The sequence below is a fragment of the Argiope bruennichi genome, chromosome X2 (assembly GCF_947563725.1).
Source record: "Argiope bruennichi chromosome X2, qqArgBrue1.1, whole genome shotgun sequence".
Classification (NCBI taxonomy): Eukaryota; Metazoa; Arthropoda; class Arachnida; order Araneae; family Araneidae; genus Argiope; species Argiope bruennichi.
The window spans coordinates 36,095,656-36,115,253 of NC_079163.1; the positions used below are offsets into that span (position 1 = coordinate 36,095,656).

General features: G+C 28.4%; 1 protein-coding gene across 1 annotated transcript in view; it reads right to left on the bottom strand.

The window, feature by feature from the left end:
* The window catches only part of LOC129961028 (putative polypeptide N-acetylgalactosaminyltransferase 10), a 295,335-nt gene that overhangs the window by 113,705 nt on the left and 162,032 nt on the right, over positions 1 to 19,598 (bottom strand). Inside the window, exon 5 of the mRNA XM_056074820.1 lies at positions 16,820 to 17,008. Coding sequence (XP_055930795.1) covers positions 16,820 to 17,008 — 189 coding nt within the window. The remainder of the gene's footprint in view (positions 1 to 16,819; positions 17,009 to 19,598) is intronic.

Sequence of the window (19,598 nt, forward strand, 5' to 3'; positions counted from 1 at the left end):
TCTTTAATATATTCAAATATAAACATAAACTTTGAATTTCTTCATTATTTTCTTGTAGTCTAGATTAACATGACTCTAGCAGAAAGTTTAATGAAAGATTTTTTGCCGTTTCACTTTCTAAACTTAGTATCGAGAAATATATTTTAATTTCATCTATTTTCCTTAATGCTTTCATTGAAAATAATTTATATCAAAGTGAAAATCACTCGCTTGTTACTTAAAATTAAACTTAGATTTATTTGTTCAAAACATTTTCTGGTGTGATGCGGAAGTTAGGAGAGGAGCGTCCGAACTCAGTTGTCGTCTTCGTCATCTGATCGAGGTTCAAAATTACGAGGTACTTCCCAAAATAGCCCAAATGTTGCTGTGTTGCTTTAAAAATCGCTGCGTTAATATAACTGAATCGAGCTGAACTCAAAAATTTTTAGAAAAAAAAATATATATACAAAGAATAAATATAGACATTTAACAATTATTTTTAGACTGATAATATACATCGTTCAAATTAATACTTTTGATGCATGCTTAGTACTTTGAATGAAAGTTATTATGATTGATGGAACAAAATAACTTGCTTTGCTTTGTGCAGATTGAGATAATTTTAAAATAATAAATACACATTAATTGATAAAATATAAAATTTGCAGACAATCAACTGTTGCTGCGATTTTAATTCCGCACATTACTTATCATTTTAATCACAATTTATTTAACTTATTATGCAATATTTTTATTAACTGAATAAATTTTATCGAATAATGCCATACACTAACTTAATATTAACAAAAAATTGCACATAAATATCATTTGTGACTGTCAGTCATTTTCATTGTTGGATGATCAATTTGAATGACTCAGTAACCGATTTGGTATCGTTGACACTTTAATAACTATTTGACCTTTGTCATTATGACGTTTAGGAGGAAATGCTTTTGATGGTTTGCTATGGATGACACTTTAATAACTATTTGACTTTTGCCTGTATGAAGAAACGGGAGAATTCTTATATTTGCGGATCAAATATTGAGCCCGAGTTTAAGTCTTTGCAGGTTATTAGATTTGAAGATATTTCAGAGCTTATATAAGTTTGATCTGATTCTCCGTGTTTGATTAAGTTCTATTTTGAAGTCATATGAATGGTATTGGAATTGGACTCACGATGAGCCATAGTCTGGCATAAATATATTGAGTAGTTCATTGAATTTTGCAATCAATTTCAATTTTTCTGGGAAAACTTTAACTCAGAAACGTAAGGAGCTAGAAGAACGTAATCTGGAATGTGGTCCGTATACAAATACGTTTTAGACTTTTATCGAATTTTGAAAGAAATCCATCAAAGGATGTACACATATCTGTCAATCCACATGCTTGTGAAAACAACTTATGTGCCAAACTAGAACGGAATACAAGGAGAGGGATAAAGGAAATTTATTATTTAGTTATATGTTCAGAATTCCAGATATAATTTGAATCTTATGCATCATGTATAAGACTGTTTTGTCTATTCATGGATGAGAAAACTTTATAACAAAAAAGGGTAACCATGACTGATTACTCCAACACACCCGTACGCACACATAAAATTCTGAATGATAAGACCGCCACGACAGCATTGGCGGAAACTAAAGTTGAAACCTATCATCCAAAACGCAAAGGCTCAAATGCCTATTCGATTCTCTTTATTGCTCAATGGCACATAGCAAGAAATGAACTATACTGTGCGCGAGTGCTAAAAAAATCTAGGAGATATTATCTTGTTGGTTACAATTTTATGATTATAATAACTACTGAAGCAAAAAATGTTAATGAAACTAGGAAAAATCTTATCATCAGAGAAATTGTTGTCTTCAAAAGCAAGACGGATCTAAAGTTGATCTAAGAGCTATCTCCCGTAATACGTGTGTATTACGGGAGATGGTGTACCGGCCATGGTACACCATCTCCCGTAATACACACGTCCAGTCATCTGTAGGGAGTAGCAACTTCAGCCAGGGTGGCGAGAACCAACCACCATTCCGGAAACTTCCCCTCCCCATATTTGAGGTGCCACCCTGGGGGATATTCAACAATATAGATGAAACAACCATGGTGTTTGATATTGACATCAAAAAAGGAAATCTGTATCAGATTTCTCATTCGATCATCCAAAACGCATAGGCCTAAATGCTTATTCGATTCTTTTTATTGCTGAATAGCACTTAGCATGGAAGGCACTACACTATGCTCTCATGCTAAAAAATTGGGGAGAGACTGTCTTGCTAATTACAATTTTATGATCATAATCAATTTTACTCAAGCAAAAGTGATAATGGAAAAAAAGTGAATTATCAGAGAAATCGTTGTCTTCAAAAGCAATGTTTTAATTAATTATCTGTGGATAAATTTTCAATCTTGACTAAATGACACTTTAGACACGAAAGTCATCATAAAATATATTTTACAAAAGACAATACGAATGCTTAGTCAGATAAAATACATCTTTAAACAATACAAGCAGGAGTTCTATAGCAGCTCGATAAAAATTTTAATTATTTCTTAGAATTTTTAATCGTGAATTTTTAACCTTTTAAAATTGTTTTTATTTAGAGTTTACTCTGAACAAATTATGGAAAAAAATATTTAATAAACTTCCAGTACAATAGTTAAAAGATCAAAAGTTCCGCATCTTTTTCTCTCAAGAAGTTAAGAACTCTGCAGGTAAAAGAGCTAAACTTTCTTTATGTTTTATTACTAATTATTACACAAGAATGAGACGTCCTAGAAGGAGTCAATAAATGTGTTTCAAAGCAAAGCCATTAATTTTAATAAGGAAAAATATTCTTTTACCATGCTATTCTTTTGTGTGCTCTTCCTTTTTGTTTCTTCACAAAAGGAAGATCGGAACAAAAACAGAAAAAGAAGTTTGAAAGGAAAACTAGGAAGAGAATAAGTTCTTAAAAGAAGTTCAAACTTTAAGCCATTTACAAACGGTGGACTTTGAGACGAAGACATAGGATAAAATATTTGTATTTGCTACAATGACCCGGGGTTTCATAGATCAGACAGGAATGCGGCGGAGTCATCCGGTAAAAGAGTAAAACTGTGGAAAAAAAGTTTGCTTTTCAGCCATTTGCCATTTTTTATTTGAACTTTTTTTTTTCTTCTTTTTTGATGGATAGAATTTTTCTCTTTTCACATTCTCAATTTTCTGTTTTATGTAAACAAGATAATGCTGTGAATAAATATTTTGTTATAAAACAAGTTAGTTATTTGGCACCTTTTAATGGAATCTGCATATGTTTGCTGAGAGTAGAAAGTACAAAGGAAGCCAATTAACCGAGTAGTTTAGCATTCTTCTGTTCATGTTAATTAATTTGTAATATGTATTTATTTATCAAATTAATTTCTTTTTTGCATCTGCTGAGAATACTGTCTTTTAAATATTTTGATAATTTATTACCAAAGTCGATTTTAAAAAGAAATTTGCTAATAAAAATATCAATTTTCCTTTATACCCTTTAGTCATAAATTAATTTATAACTTCACCAATAATTTTAATACAGCATTTCTTATTACGTTGGCTATTTTTAAGTTAACCTTTTTAGTCTCGAAAACTATTTAACCCTTTATAAGGCCGTGGGAAGTATGCGTCCCACCAAATTTATCAATCTTTGTATGAAATTAAGTAGGTTGGTATAAGTTCTGACAAATTCTTTTAGAAAGACAGAAACTTAGATGCTTCAGTTCTTTATCTCACACAAAATGATGTGTCTTGGTTTGTCTCTTAATTATTAATTAACCAAATTAATTAATTAATCAAATTAAATTTATCTAATAAGCTAAATGAATCCCTTTTCTTATTATAATTTCAAGCCTAAAAATATTTTAGCATAATATGACTAGAAAAAATGGCCCTTTAAAGGGTTAAACCATAAAAGTTTATGATTAAGCATAAGAATTCATTCAAATGCTTTATGATTCAGAAATGCACTTATTGGCTAATTCATTTCTTAATAGTAATGTTAAAGATAAAATAGTTATATAAAAACACTTTTATAAATGCTCTATAATTATTCATTTATTACTAATTTTTTACTGTTTCATTCTAATTGCTATAAATATTATGAAATTATGAAATCGATTTTTCCGAAATTAATTGCCAGGTGGCTCCATTCGCATGGAATCAAAATTTAATTAACTAATAATTAAATTATGATAATATTAAAACAATACAATATCATCGAAAGAATTTAACTGCAGAAAATAATCAGAATTTTCATTCATCAGATGGGAGTCAAAATCGATTTCTAAATTCCATTTTTATAAATATAGAGCAAATGAAATTAAATAAAAGCATTTGGAATTCATCCAAGACTTTCAGAAATTGTACGATTTTCATTAATATTAAAATGTTTTAAGAATCAAATTATTCCAACTTCTAGAGTGGATGATGCTTTATTGAAAATCCCTTATAAATCTGGGAAATATGCTACATTTGCCGAATATATGACGTCCTCCGGATTATATGGCTTGGAAGTTCAGTAGTTGCTTCTCTTTTCATCTAACCATGGTTCAAATTTACAAAGTACATCCATTAAAATTTTCCCCGTTTTTTTAAAAAGGGGGGGGGATCATTTTAAATAAATTGCATTGCTAAAAGGCTGATATAATAATGCTCTATTAATAAAGGAATGGACAAAATGTTTTGGAAGTAATGTAGGTTAATTACATTGCTAACTTTTTAAAGATATAAAAATTTTTCACCTATTCTGATAACAGATATATTTGTGTTTATGGGATGCTTAAAACGTTTTCTTGAGAGAAAAATGTAAGAAACTCAAGAATATTATATTTTACGAAAACATGTATGATTAAGAATTTTAACAAGTAGTGCTTGGTAATTATATCATCTGCTGATCATTTCTAGATCTTACAATAATACTCTAATTCAATAAATGAAGAACTCATTCTCAATTACTCTGGCATAAAAGTACTAGATAGCGTTTTCACTATTTGTATAATAGATTGTCTTCGAGGGCCGAACTGATATGTTTCTGATTTCAGACTTTTTTCAAAAATCAGATTTAATTTTTGAACTTCGGAAATCATTTTTTATTTCCTCCTACATAAGTATAGAAGTATTATAATCCGGTCAGGATAACCTAGTTGGTAGGGGTTTGGTTTCGTATCCCTTTGGTAGTGAGTTCGAACCTCGCCTGCTGAAGACTCTCCTTTTATAGGGTGGATGGTGCACATATAAATCTGACGTGGTCAAGAAATCCTCCAAGTCGAGACTAATAACACTGGGGGTACTGGTTCAGAAGTGATTGTTCCCTGATTTAGATCTAAATTACGATCTGTGAAGGAAATGTATGAATAAAGTTCGCCCCGTAAAAAGGGGTGTGACGCATGAGTAGCTAAGCCGTACTCTTGACCATAGATGACTGGAAACAAGAGACGCTTAAAATCGCTGACTTTGTCAGAGGGTTTGTCTATGGCAAGGCCATAAGAAGCACTAACAACAATATTGTAATCGTCAAAAGAATTAAAACTTAAGGTTTTAACGCATATCAACGTCTCAGACTTCCATCAGATCGAAAAACACATGTTTGGTATCGTGTTTGTATATCTATATGTGAATATAATAAGTCAAAAACGGTTTGAGGTAGACTGATGAAATTTGAGGATTGAGCTTTTCAGAAAGTGTAAACGAAATCCAATCACAGAAAGTCTATCTTCTTGCCTGTCCGAGTATAAATGAATACGACAACTACAAAATGAAAAAGAACTAAATTGATAATTCTTTGTACTGAGAGTTATCATCTCAACAGTAGATGCATGTAAGATTTGGTACAAAATTTTTTAATTCGACTCAATTTGTCGAATTCTATCGCATTTTAAACGAAAATCATTCACTGAAACTATGTCTGGCTATTCCACTATAAATAAACTCTGCACAAACTCAAAGAATCAACTAAATAAATTTTAAAACGCAGATTTAGCATCTGAAATATAGATTCTTATAAAATTGTGTATCAAATCTACCTAATGATTGACCGTTTGTTGGCATATACTTTCGCATGCATTTAAACACAATCAATCAAAAACGAATAATCTAAAATTATGGAATTCAGCAAGTGATCCTGTGACTGTAATTGCGATTTTGTGTCAAATTTTAGTGTTAATCGGCCGACACAAAAGCTTCCAAAATGCGTATTTACACGTTAGACTCATTAAAAATGCTAGATTCATACCAGAGATTTATATTTCTTAACTATTATTTATTAATGCTATGCAAAGTATTCTCTTCATTCATTAGAGAGTATGCGCGAGCGTTTAGGAGAGACCACGCCCGTCAGTTAATGTTTAGAATAAAAAATTAGCTTTTTTTTGTTGTTGCTGCCAATGTTACAAATACTACGACTCTGATAAAATGTATTTTAGAGTTATAAACGTTGCATTACACCTAAGAAAGAATCTATATCACAACTGTAAAACAAGGCAGAAGCGATTTGAATGGTAAAAATAAAGACCAAACAAGGCAATCTAATTCAGCATTAAATGAATAAATTAATCTTTTCTGTATAATGATATATTATTCATGAAAAAAAAATGAACTCATATCCTTCAACGCACTCTCTGATATCGATCTTGTACAATTATATAAAAATAATAAAATAACAGTTCGACATAGAATTTTTATGTTAACAGTACATTAGATACAAAGGTACAAAGGAAAAAAAAAATTCAAAACGACAAACTGCACTTCATCCGAATGTCAAAATGCATAAATTTCTTTAAAAAGAATATTTTTAACGGTTTTTTTAAAAGATTTCTTAAAAGCATCTTATTAAAAAATTCTACTGAATTTATATTTTGAATGACATTTATTTTTGATTTATTACCTAATAAAGAAAAATATAGCTTGGCGAGAAGACAAGAATTCATAAGGAATTACAAGTGACATTCGAAGTTTAAAATATTTATGGTTATTTTTTTATTTGACTGAACTATATATAATTTAAATTTATAATAATTATGTGTCAAAATATTTTCTACGGATTGTAGTGTTCTTCATACGTTTTCATGAAATAACATTTCAAAATTTCAAATACAAAAGAACCCTCTTTACTTAAGCATTACTTACATTAAGCATTTATGCATTACTTTATTTTCAGCAAATAGCATGTTGATGCATTCTTAAATTTTTACATTCTTATATATTTGACTTTCATTATTTCAGTTAATATATTTGATTCTTTTTTGTTTATTCTTTATGTTTCGCTCAATTCTTCTTATTATATTCATTCAGAACAATTCGAATATTAATTTTTTTAAAGATAACGATTGCTTTTTAAAGTCATAACTATGCGTGATTTCAAATTGCCATTCATATCTAAATTTACGAACTATATGTAAAACAATAATTTTTAAGGACAAAAAGAAAAAAACAACACCTGTAATAGCAAAAATTAAAAATGTAATGAATAAATGCATGGTTATTCAGAGTTATCAATCTTGTATGTCTTCGAAAAGCTTTAGTAAATATTTTGGAATTGCAAATCAGAAAAAAAAAATGATTAAAATAATAAAATTTTATCCGAATAATATGATTCGGTAAGATCTGATTTTAAATAAAATAATATACGATCCGAATAACATCCGATATATTTTCTGCGTTTAAAGAAGTTTGAATATTAACTTTTTTTAAGTTTACGATTGCCTTTTAAATTCGGTTGCTTTTTAAAGATATAACTCTGAATACTCATCCATTTATTCAATACATTTTTAATTTTTGCTATTACATGTTTTTTCCAATGTGCCTATTAAAAATACTTATTTAGATATATTTCGTAAATTCAGATATGAATAGTAATAATAAAAATAATAAAATTTTATCTGAATTAAAAAAAATTCGTTAAGATCCGATTTTAAATTAAATAATAAAATATCGAAATAATATCCGATATATTTTCCGCGCTTAAAAAAAATCTATGCCTTGCTTTTTTGTTTTCATATTATTTAATATGTTGCATTAAAAAGTAATTCGTATAGAATTTCAAGCCTGCAGCAAAGCAGATCCGGATTTCTGAGTGTATAGAAAATGGCACTGCTTCATTTAACAGCTTGTAAAATAAAACGGGGCAAACTTTCATTAAATCCATTAATAGATGTGTTAAAAAATTAGAAAATAATTATCCAAATATTTATTCAAAAAGGAATGAAGAAATAGAGCGTAAAAAGAAAATTCATTTAAATGATATGTTTCTCTCGGTTAACCATTGATCCTAAAACTAAGGTTAAAATATCATTAAAGAAGTAAAATAGTTTTTAGTTTTTTATTTTCGCTTATTCTTAAGTTTAATTTTACTTTTAAAGCTTTGAGCGTAATAATAATTAATGTTTAAATAATATTTAGGGAAAATCATTTAAAAATCATTTACAAAATGCTTTTAAAGTGTCTCATAAATAAATATTTCGCTACCGACGTTTATAAAAAAAGCAAAAAGCTTCATCATATGGAGACATATCTAGAACATAATTCGTCAAATATTTCCTCCTGTTATTCTAACTAAATGTACTTTTGTATGTAAATATGTACTTTTGATAATTTGATATGTACTTTTGTATGTAAATATGTACTTTTGATAATTTGATATGTACTTTTGTATGTAAATATGTACTTTTGATAATTTGATATGTACTTTTGATAATTTGATATGTACTTTTGTATGTAAATATGTACTTTTGATAATTTGATATGTACTTTTGTATGTAAATATGTACTTTTGATAATTTGATATGTACTTTTGATAATTTGATATGTACTTTTGTATGTAAATATGTACTTTTGATAATTTTTAGATGAAAAAATTTTTTGTTAGTAAAATTTGGTATTGTCATTAAAAATTTTGAAATTTGAACAGTTTTAATGTATAGGTTATCAGTTATGAAATTTTAGGACAAAATGTATTTTAATAGATCTTCTACCTATACAATTGTACTTTTATTCAGAGCTAAGAAGAATGATTTTTCCTTTCCTAGCTGTATCTTTTTTCTGTTATAGAATTGCATTATTAACATAATATTTAAGAATAAAGAAGAGTAAAGAATAAAGAATTAAGAATAAAGAATTTAAGAATTAAGAATTCAGTTTGATATTTCTTTTGGAATTCATTTGTGTTTGTCATTTAAAATTAGAAATCACCTTCATATTTTATTTTGTGAAAGAAAGAGGATCTAATAAAAATTATACAATGCTTTCTTGACAAGAAATTATAGTTCATAAAGGAAAGAATATCTCAATAATTTTCCAAAATAATAAATCGTGCAAGAACATTTGGAATCTCAGTATCAAGAAAAACAGAAGAAAAGAAGAAAAATAATAGTCAGCCATTTGAATTACGAGGTTTTAAAATGTTGGGAAACCAATGAAATTTTGAATTATGAAATATTAAGACAAAAAAATCTTTTTGAAGATATTTTTCTTTTAAAATGGTATTTTTAGTTTCCATTTACTGCAAACAATGGAGGAGTTAAATTGGATTCTTTTTTTTTCGCAACTGTACCTTTTTAGTTGTTATGGAGTCGAATTAGTGATGTGAGATTTAAGCATATAATTCATTTTGACATTTCTTTTGGAATTCATCCTCTACTGCGTCCTAAAAGTAGCAATCTACTTCAAATTTTAATTGTTCTGTGGAAGAAAGAGAATCTCATAAACAATTATATAAAGCCTCTTTGACAAAAAAAAAAGGAAGAAAGAAAGAACCGAAACTGCTCTAAATAAATGAAAGAGTTTTACAATGCCTTTCGAGAATGAAAAATCCTACAAGAATGCTTGTACTCTTAGTATCAAGAAAAATAGAAGAAAAAAAATTAATGGTCACCCATCTGAATTACGAGGCTTTAAGAAATAGGGAAATCAATTGCACATCTTTCCCAGAAACAACTTGAAAGATCAAAAGAAGAGAAAAAAAAGAAACAACGAAAGAGGTAATTAGTCTGAAGAAATGCATGAGAGGCAGAAATGAGAGAGCTGGTTTGCTCACCTTTTGCACTTCTTTGATTATGGTACATTGGTCTTTTATGTTGTCATCATGGTTGTAAAACTTTTGGTTGTAAATTATCGAAATAAAAATGCAAGTTGTCGAACTTATTTCTTTGGCATTATTTTGTTGATTTACACTGGGTTTGCACTTACCTTTCTAGTGTTTTATTCATTTTTTTTCTACAATTGTTTGGATGTTTTCTTGTATTTGCTTGTTGGGATGCCAAAACATTAGAAAAATAATTGGAAAAGCTTAACTGAGATTCATTTGAGTCAATTAATTTAAAATCAGAGAATTTTCTCGAACCGCAACAATCTTAAATCCATTTTTAAAAATTAGAATAAATTAAAACCTACTGATATAGATTTCACACATAAATTAAAGAACACCTATTAAATAATGAAAAAATTTAGTTTTATGACGACAGTTTTAATTGCTGTCTAACTATTCAGAGAGAGATGAATATTAATAATTGAATTTGATATGAATTTCAGTAAATTTAATATTGATTATCTAACTGAAAGTTTTTTTCTAAATTTAAAATATTTGAAAGCAAAAACTGTCATATTTTTAATTTGTCTTACAGCATTTTATAACAGTTATCAATATTCATATATGAAATTTAAGAAATGTGATAATTTTTCATTAAATAATAAAGATTTGAAATATATTAAAATGAATAAAATATCATTCCTGTGTATATATTTAATGTCTATAGTTTTTTCTCCTTTAATTTAGCTCAGAATTGCGAAGTGTTTTTTTTTTTTTTTTTTTTTTTTTTTGTAATTTGTACACAGAAAAGTTTCAAGATGGTTTTTACTTTGATCACGCATAAAAAGACTTTTCAGTTATTTCATATATAGGGTTTCATCCTCTTTAGGATTTTCTATGCCATTTTTTTAAAAATTTAATTATTGCCTCAGGGTTGTTAAGCTGACGCGCAATATATATTTTATACTCATAATGAGAATATTATGTTTCACGCGGCTTCATTGGGAGAGCCATATATAGAATGCAGAAAACCTTAATTAAATAAAACTTGCAAATCTTAAAAAAATCACTACCATTTTTTTACCTCCTACATAACCACTTTCATTTATTGTGAAAAAAAGGCTGGTCATTAGGAGATTTTAATTATGTACTGCATGTACTTCCTTTCTGAACTTTAGCTGAAATCATTATTAAAAATGTAAATAAATTATTCATTACCTAGACGCTACCAACCTACGTTGGTGTGGGAGTATAGAAACACAAAGATATTGCTTTCTATATCTTTGGTATCTGAAGAATTTGACGGTAGGTGTTTCTTTTGCAGGTTTTCCCACACAATATTGGCTGGCATTTTTTTTTCTTGTGGCATTTTAATTATGTGCGCATATAATAAATTAGTGAATTTTGTTTCATAAAAAGCGTTATTATTATTACTCGGTCTCTTTAAAAATGCCCTTAAAATTAGATTTTAAGTAAATTTACTTATGGTAAATTTGAAGAAAATATTTATTTTCAATTGATGGTTTTAAAATATACACATATAACTTCATAGTCAATAAATAATTTTAGCCAAATCTTATTAAAATAATTTTATTTACTTAGTTATTGTTTGTAATTATGTTTCGCTTTAAGCTTATGCGATCAATATTTTGGAATAAAACTTGCAATTTTCAGCTGCGGTTAGGTGATGAGGCCGACTCTTTTGTAGTCACCTCATCTTCTTCAGATTTCGCTTAATAGAATATTTGTACCTTTGTGATATATTTAACTTTATCACATTTGTATCTTTGTGACATATTGTACCTTTGTGACACATTGTATCTTCGTCACAATTGTATGCAATGGAACACTGGTGGACCCAACTTAAACCCAAAGTACAGTTTCGATTACACGGTCAACGAGAGGGAATCCAAGAAAATAAGGCAGCTTCTTTGGCACAGAGGAGTGATGAACAACATATGTTGATTAGGGATATATCTCAACAACAAGGGAAGATAGTACAAATCATATCACTGCAAACATCTATACTTATAATAAAGCTCAATGTGTGTGTGTGTGTGTTGGCGCTCTACAGGCCAGGTCATTTGACATACAGCTATCAAATTTGGTACATGTATACCTTAGAGGTCGGGAATGTGCACCTGGGGTCTCTTTTTTTGAAATTTTAATTAGAATTTTAATTATTAATTAAAAACTAACTTTCCCGCCAAAAAATCTTCCATTTTCCCCACCGCCAACTTTTCCGCCAAAAAAATCTTCCATTTTCGCCACCGCCAAATGAGTAAAGCTTCCGGGTTTTTTTCTCCCAACAGTAATGAGGCTAGGGTTAGTATTTTTCGGCGGATTATTTCAAACGATTCTGTTTATTTTCTTAATGTTTGATGCATTTAAAATTAAACATTGTTAATGAATCGATCCTTCAAATTCATTTTGAAGTACTTTTGAATTAAAATAAAACATAATAAAGGAAATTAAAAATTTCTAATCCGCATAGCGTTACCCCAACTGGCGTAGAAAAAAAATCACGTATTTGCGTTGCGTAACTGGGGTTGAAAATTCACGCATGCGCTTTGTGTTCTGAATTCCGCATTGTGTTGACAAATTATTATCAACGGATGTGGACTGGATTTAAATTTTTTTTAGGTTCGTTGCATGCTTTTGTAATCAAAATGTATTTATGTTAGTTATATATTTTTTGTATATGCTTATAGTTTTAAGTGTATCGTTTTTTAAGTAGTTTTTTTTAAACCTGTTTTCAACCGATTATTTTAAACGATTCGTTTTATTTTCTTAGTGTTTGATGCATTTAAAAGTAAACATTGTTAATTAATCGATCTGCTCATGATGAATCTAAGAAAATTTTATTGACAAATTCTTGAGATAATACGTAAATTGAAAAAGATATTCTTTAGTGCCCATAAAGTTTAAACGCTGAGTGACTTTATTTTCATTAATCAGATTATTAAAAAATTCTTTGTTTCAGTAAAAAATATTATTATATTAATTGCAGATTAATTCTTTCCACTTTAATTTAAAGCATAAATTCTACGGGTGCTAATAGAAAATTAGAGAGATACATATTACGTTATGACTGAAGGCCTTTATAATATTATGAGTGAATTATATGACTATCAAAATTTGAAGTTTTAAAATATTTTGATGAAGAAGCTATTAAAGTAGGAATTGCATAAAATATTTAAATATAAAAATTTTAACGAACATTAAGATTGGCGAACCGGCTGGTCGACAAATTCTTGAGATATTACATAAATTAAGAAACATATTTTTTAGTTCCCATAAGGTTTAAATGCTCAGTGACTCTGTTTTCGTTAATCATGTTATTAAAAAAATTAACATTTATTGACGAACACGAACACACTGATATTCACCGTTACTCTGATTAGATGTTATAAAATCTGAATAGATAAACATAAAGTGTAAACAGCTGTACGCCGGTTTCTATGGCAACACAGCTGGAAAGGGAAAAGAAGTTTCTAAGACAGAACATCTGCTTTACACAATTTTATAGAATAACTTTTCCCCTTTTTCGTTTCATTTTTTAAAAAAATTACTTATTTAATAAGAACACCTGCTTTACCCAATTTTTTAGAATAGTTTTTTCCCCCTCTTCGCTTACTTTTAAAAAAAACATCTATACTTATATATAAAGTTCAATGTGTGTGTGTGTGTGTGTGTGTTGGCGCTCCACAGAAAAGACCATTTGACCTACCAAATTTGGCACATGTATACCTTAGAGGTCTGGAATGTGCACCTGGGGTCCCTTTTTTTGAAATTTTAATTACAATTTTAATTATTAATTAAAAGCTAACTTTCTCGACAAAAAATTATTCATTTTCCCTACCACCAAATGAGTAAAAGTTCAGTTTTTTTTTCCCCAACAGTAATGAGGCTAGGCTTAAGATTTTTCGGCTGATTATTTCAAAGGATTCTGTTTATTTTTGTAATGTTTGATGCATTTAAAATTAAACATTGTTAATTAATCAATCTTTCAGATTAATTCTGAAATACTTTTGAATTAAAATAAAACAGAATAGAGGAAATAAAAATTTCTAATCTGCATAGCGTTACCCCAACTGGATTAGAAAAACTCACGCATTTGCGTTACCGTAACTAGCGTTGTAAATTCACGCATGCGCATTGTGTTCTGAATGTTGACATGACAACCAATATCAACGGACAATTTAAATTATTTTTAGATTAGTTGCATGCTTTTGTAATTAAAGTGTATTTATGTTAGTTATATATTTTTTGTGTATGCTTATAGTTTTAAGACCATCGTCTTTTAAGTAGTTTTTTTTTAACCTGTTTTCAACCGATTATTTTAAACGATTCGTTTTTTTTTTTTTTTTTTTTTTTTTTTTTTTAGTGTTTGATTCATTTAAAATGAAACATTGTTAATTTATCAATCTGGTCATGATGAATCTGAGAAAATTTTGTTGACAAATTTTTGAAATATTACATAAATTAAGAAAGATATTCTTTAGTTCCCATAAAGTTTAAACACTCAGTGACTGTTTTCAATAATCATATTACAAAAAAAAAAAAAAAAAATACTTTGTTTCAGTAAAAAAAATATTATTATATTAATTGCAGATTAATCCTTTCCACTTTAATTTAAAGTATGAATTCTATGGGAGCCAACAGAAAATGAGAGAGATACATATTACGTTATGACTGAAGGCGTTTATAATATTATGAGTGAATTATATGCCTATCAAAATTTGAAGTTTTAAAATATTTTGATGAAGAAGCTATTAAAGTAGGAATTGCATAAAATATTTAATTATGAAACTTTTAACGAACATTGATTGGCGAACCAGCTGGTCGCCAAAGGCGGCTAGTACTAAATAAAGTGCCAAAAATAGTGATCTTGGAGAGAAAGTGTGTTGAGCTATTGAGTCAGTCATATTGTTTTTCTCTGGTCATCAAAAAATACATTGGTATTCTATACAAACCGCTACAAATTTTTCTTTCTCTCTCTATACTTTTTTATTAGCTTTTATAACAAGTAAATAATTTGTTGGTTAGTATTTATTTTTGGTTCTTTATCCTGTAACAATTAAGATGTCATGTGGTTTAAACAACGCCTTGATGAGTTATTTCAAAACTGTTTGTGTTCGTTTCGAAAAAAAATCGTGCAGCAACTTAAGTCGTCCCAACATCAGATTTGTAAATCATACCTGGTATGATTTAGGATTTGGTACACTTCAACGTAGGAATTTTGGCACAAAACAGGTAAGTAAAGTAGTTTGATTTAGCGTAATGTAGATTACGATAGCGTTTGATATAATTGCGAAAAGTTATTTTTTGTGTTTGCATTACAGATGCCAAAGTGTCAAAAAGAATTTACGACAGGTGGAAGCAAGAAAATATAATTGAGAAGTTAAGGAAAATTCGCAGATATCAAATAAGATTTAATGAGGTTCATAAGCAATATGGAGTTCTTAAACCGACTTTCTGATGTTATCTCCAGGGATTAAACTCCTACGCCAGATTGAAAGACCCAAAGACCTGACCGAAGAAATAGAACAATACCTGGTTAAACATATTCTCGCGTCAAAATCACGTATTTTTGGAATTACAACAACTGATTTAAAAAAGTTGACATTTGAATTAGCAGAAAAATATAAAATACCTCGTCATTTCAGCTTAAAAAAAACACGAATTGTTGTGAAAAGTGGAACACTACAAAAAATGAGGGACATTCCTCCTTGTCTTTATGCTCTCCAAAGGCAACCTCAATGACAAGTGACAAGTTTTAATAAAGAGCTAGAATAAGAATTCTTTGACAAGTACGAAACAATACTGGGTGAGCACATATTTGTTGTTTATTAGTAAATATATAATACTGATAAAACTGTTCTCTCTGCATTCCACAAACTATAAAAAAATGTTGAAATAGGAAAATATTTAATTAGAGGATAAAAATCGAATAATTGAACAATAAAACAAGGTTTCACTAGTTTTGGTTCAGTTTATTCTTCAGTACGATTTAAGTAATTCTTAGTAGGACTAACGATCCTTGAAATCGTAACTTTTTAATTTATATTTTATATTTACTATCTTATTGAAAAATGTATAAATTATTTTCACTTATTTTACAATAAACAAGACCGTTTTTGCTATGTTTTTGATGACAAAAAGGTGTTTCCTATTTTTCTTATCAACTTCCTAATTAATTTGTTGTGTTCATTTTCTTAAAGGGTACGACTTGAACAACTTTCTCTTGCACCATTTTTCTCAGCATTCACTCTCTTATGAAGGGGCAGCATTTGGATTGCAATGACAAGATTTATTTACATCAAGTCAATATTCGTAGAGAGTTTCAGATGAAAAAGGGTTTTGCAGTCGGGAAACTCCAATTTTGAATCCAATGATAGATCTTTAAACTATATCTTGCGAGTTCAAGAGAATGAGTATATATCTTTAGTTGTACTCAGACCACTGTACTATGGCCTGAGTACAGTTCAGTGTTTCTACATTTAAATGTGTTACTGGTTTCAATGTATTTTCGACTGAGCTTCAATCCCAAGAATTTAAAATAACAATTAGCTTAGAATATTAGATTAAAATCAAAGCATATCTTGCTTTTAACTTTTTATAAATAATATGGAATATTTTTTGTAATATTTTCTATCATTTGTTCTTCTTTTAAGGCATGCAGAATATTTGTGCTTCTTTCGCATGCTTAACATTATTACAATAGATGAACTTATTTAGTACATCTCTTGTAATGATGATGGCATATCTGTCGAATGGTATAAGTAATTTCTTACCTAAAAGTGGTGGCAACCAATCCACATTGGCTTCCGTATGGGAGTCCAAGAAAACAAGAATATCGCCTTTAGCTGCTTTGGCGCCTAAAAGTCTTGCTCGAATGAGGCCTTCTCTTTTGTTTGCACGAACAACACGAACATTGGAGAAATGCTGTCTGACATATTGGTCTAATGGTGCTTTCAGCTGAGCTGAAAAAGAAGAAAAAAGTAATGCTTAGTTTTATGAGTTTCTGGTATTGGTTTTACTGAATGGGTTCCTGTCACGTAATATCTTCAAGATCCACTCATGGAAAATATTTTCCGGTTGGTAATATGCCCATTTATTCAAAATGCTTTCAAATGTACATATACATATAATGCATTAGAGACAACGAGTTTCTTCATAAATGATGAATATACTTGGTTTGTAAAATTCATTTCGTTCGAAAATTTCCACAAAATATGAAATGAACAACCATAGAGGTACGTAATTAATTACAATTATGTGAGTTGTATTTCTTAGATGTTAACTTTAGTCGTCATACTCAAAATATAAACGTACATCTTAAATTAGCTCTGATTTAACTGTGGAAGAAAATCAGATGATCCATTCAGTAAAAAAGAATTTCGGAAATGAAAATTATAATGTTTCGTACCAATCTCAATTATGTGAACTGTATTTATTTGATGCTAACTTTAATCATCGTATTCAAACTATATGCGTGATTGTTACAGTAGCTTTTATTTAATAAGAGGAAAAAAAGCAGATGATCTGTTCAGTAAAAAATACTTTCAGAACTGAAAATAATAGTGCTTCATACATCATTCTTCATTCGTTTTGTTTTAGAAAAGATTTACTGAATTCACATAATATGCGATGAATAAACATAATTAATCAATCACAATTATGTGAATTGTATTTATTAGATGTTAACATCATACTCAAAATATAAAAGTAAATTTTAAAGAAGCTCTGATTTAACTGTGGAAAAAAGCAGATGATCTGTTCAGTAAAAAATGCTTTCGGAAATGAAAATAATAATGTTCCGTACAATCATTCTTCATTCAATTTCTTTTGAAAAAGACCTTCTGAATAATAATTTTTCAGAGAAGTTTCATTTAACTAATAATTTAAAATATATAAAACAGTTTTTTAATAAAAGAAAAATGCAAATAATTAAAGAATACTAAGACATAGTTTTAAATTAGCACATTTTAATCTCTACTAAAAGGAATCTTTCTTGCTTTATTTTCATAAAAAACTTCTTAAAACTAGCATAACTTTAAAGGTCTTTTTTATTGGCAAATATAATTCCCTAAGTTATTTCAGAAATTTAAATCCATTTTTACATTTAAATAATTATTAATGAAAGAAGTAAAAAAAAGTATTAAACAATCAATAATCATTTTCAGCCAAGTCGAAAATAATTCGTTATTTAATTTTTGACAATTTATTGTTGATAGAATTAGTGATCATTTGTAATCTGGAGTTCACATTGTTATTCAGTTAATCCTTTATTTTTTAAATGATTTTTCTTCATATATTTTCAATACTCCAAGCGCTATATTTATTTTCTGTATCGGAAAATTGAATTTAAACGAGATAAATTAAGCAGTTCTTTATATTGTCATTTCATAGCTTTTAAAAGGCAACTTTGTTATATATTTTATTTCGCAACAGAAAATTTACTCTTTTTAAAGTAAGGAAAATGTTTTAATTTTTTAATTGAAATCGTAAAATATATTTATCAACTATCTAGAAATTTTTATTTAATGAGATTTTTGTATAAAGGAATAATTATTCTCTTTCACATCACATACGCCATGGTTTTATACGAAGTTGAATATATTTCATAAAAAAGAAAACACTAACTGTTAAGTTAATTTAAATTTTGTCTTTTCTTTAGGAATCTTCCATTTGTTGGGGATAAAACTTTAATTAGGTTATTTATATATACATATTAAAACAAAATTCTTTTGGGCTTTATTTCCCCATTTTGCATATAAAGAACGAAAAATGTTCTATGAATTTTAATTATGAATAAGGTATGCATTTTAGAAGAAAATTGTACGTTCCCTAAACGAAAAAAAAAATCTTTTTTTTTATTTATTTCATATAAAAATTCTCTACTCCCTTTTAAATCATTAATATATTCACTACATCTTAAAATTTAAGAAATAAACATCGCTAAGCTTAAAACTGATAGAATTTCAAGCATCCTGTAAAACTCATCAAATCATTTTCGTTTTTCTCCATAGAACAAATAGTGATCTCTTTTCCTTCTAACGAATCATTATTTTGATCGTCTCTTTAACACTAATCTTATGGATTAATTGAGCCATCTATTTCAAGGTAATCTGGTCATACAAATCCTAGAAAAGTGAGGTCTACTGAAGGAAGTCAGACGGTTGATCTCTAGAGCCATTAAGCTTCTTATCTCTATTTTAGCCAATTCGTGATTTGCTGCGCTAGTTTTGTGCAATGATTTAACTACTCTGAGTTTTTCTCTCGTCTTATCATTGGATTCATTGTGAGTAAAGAAGTTTCATTAGTTGTATTTCGTGTGGATTAACTACAGCGTAATTATGCTTAGATAAGGCATAGAGTAATAATATCTGTTTGATTACTGGATTTCGTAAAAATATTTTATTTGAAAGAAAATATGCCCCAAGAATTCTTGCCAAGAATTACCAAGGTTAAAAACAATTCCACACATTAGATAATAAGCTTTGTTTAAATATTGACTTTTAATTAATTATTATAGCAATTCATTTATTAATTTTACTATAAATATTCTAT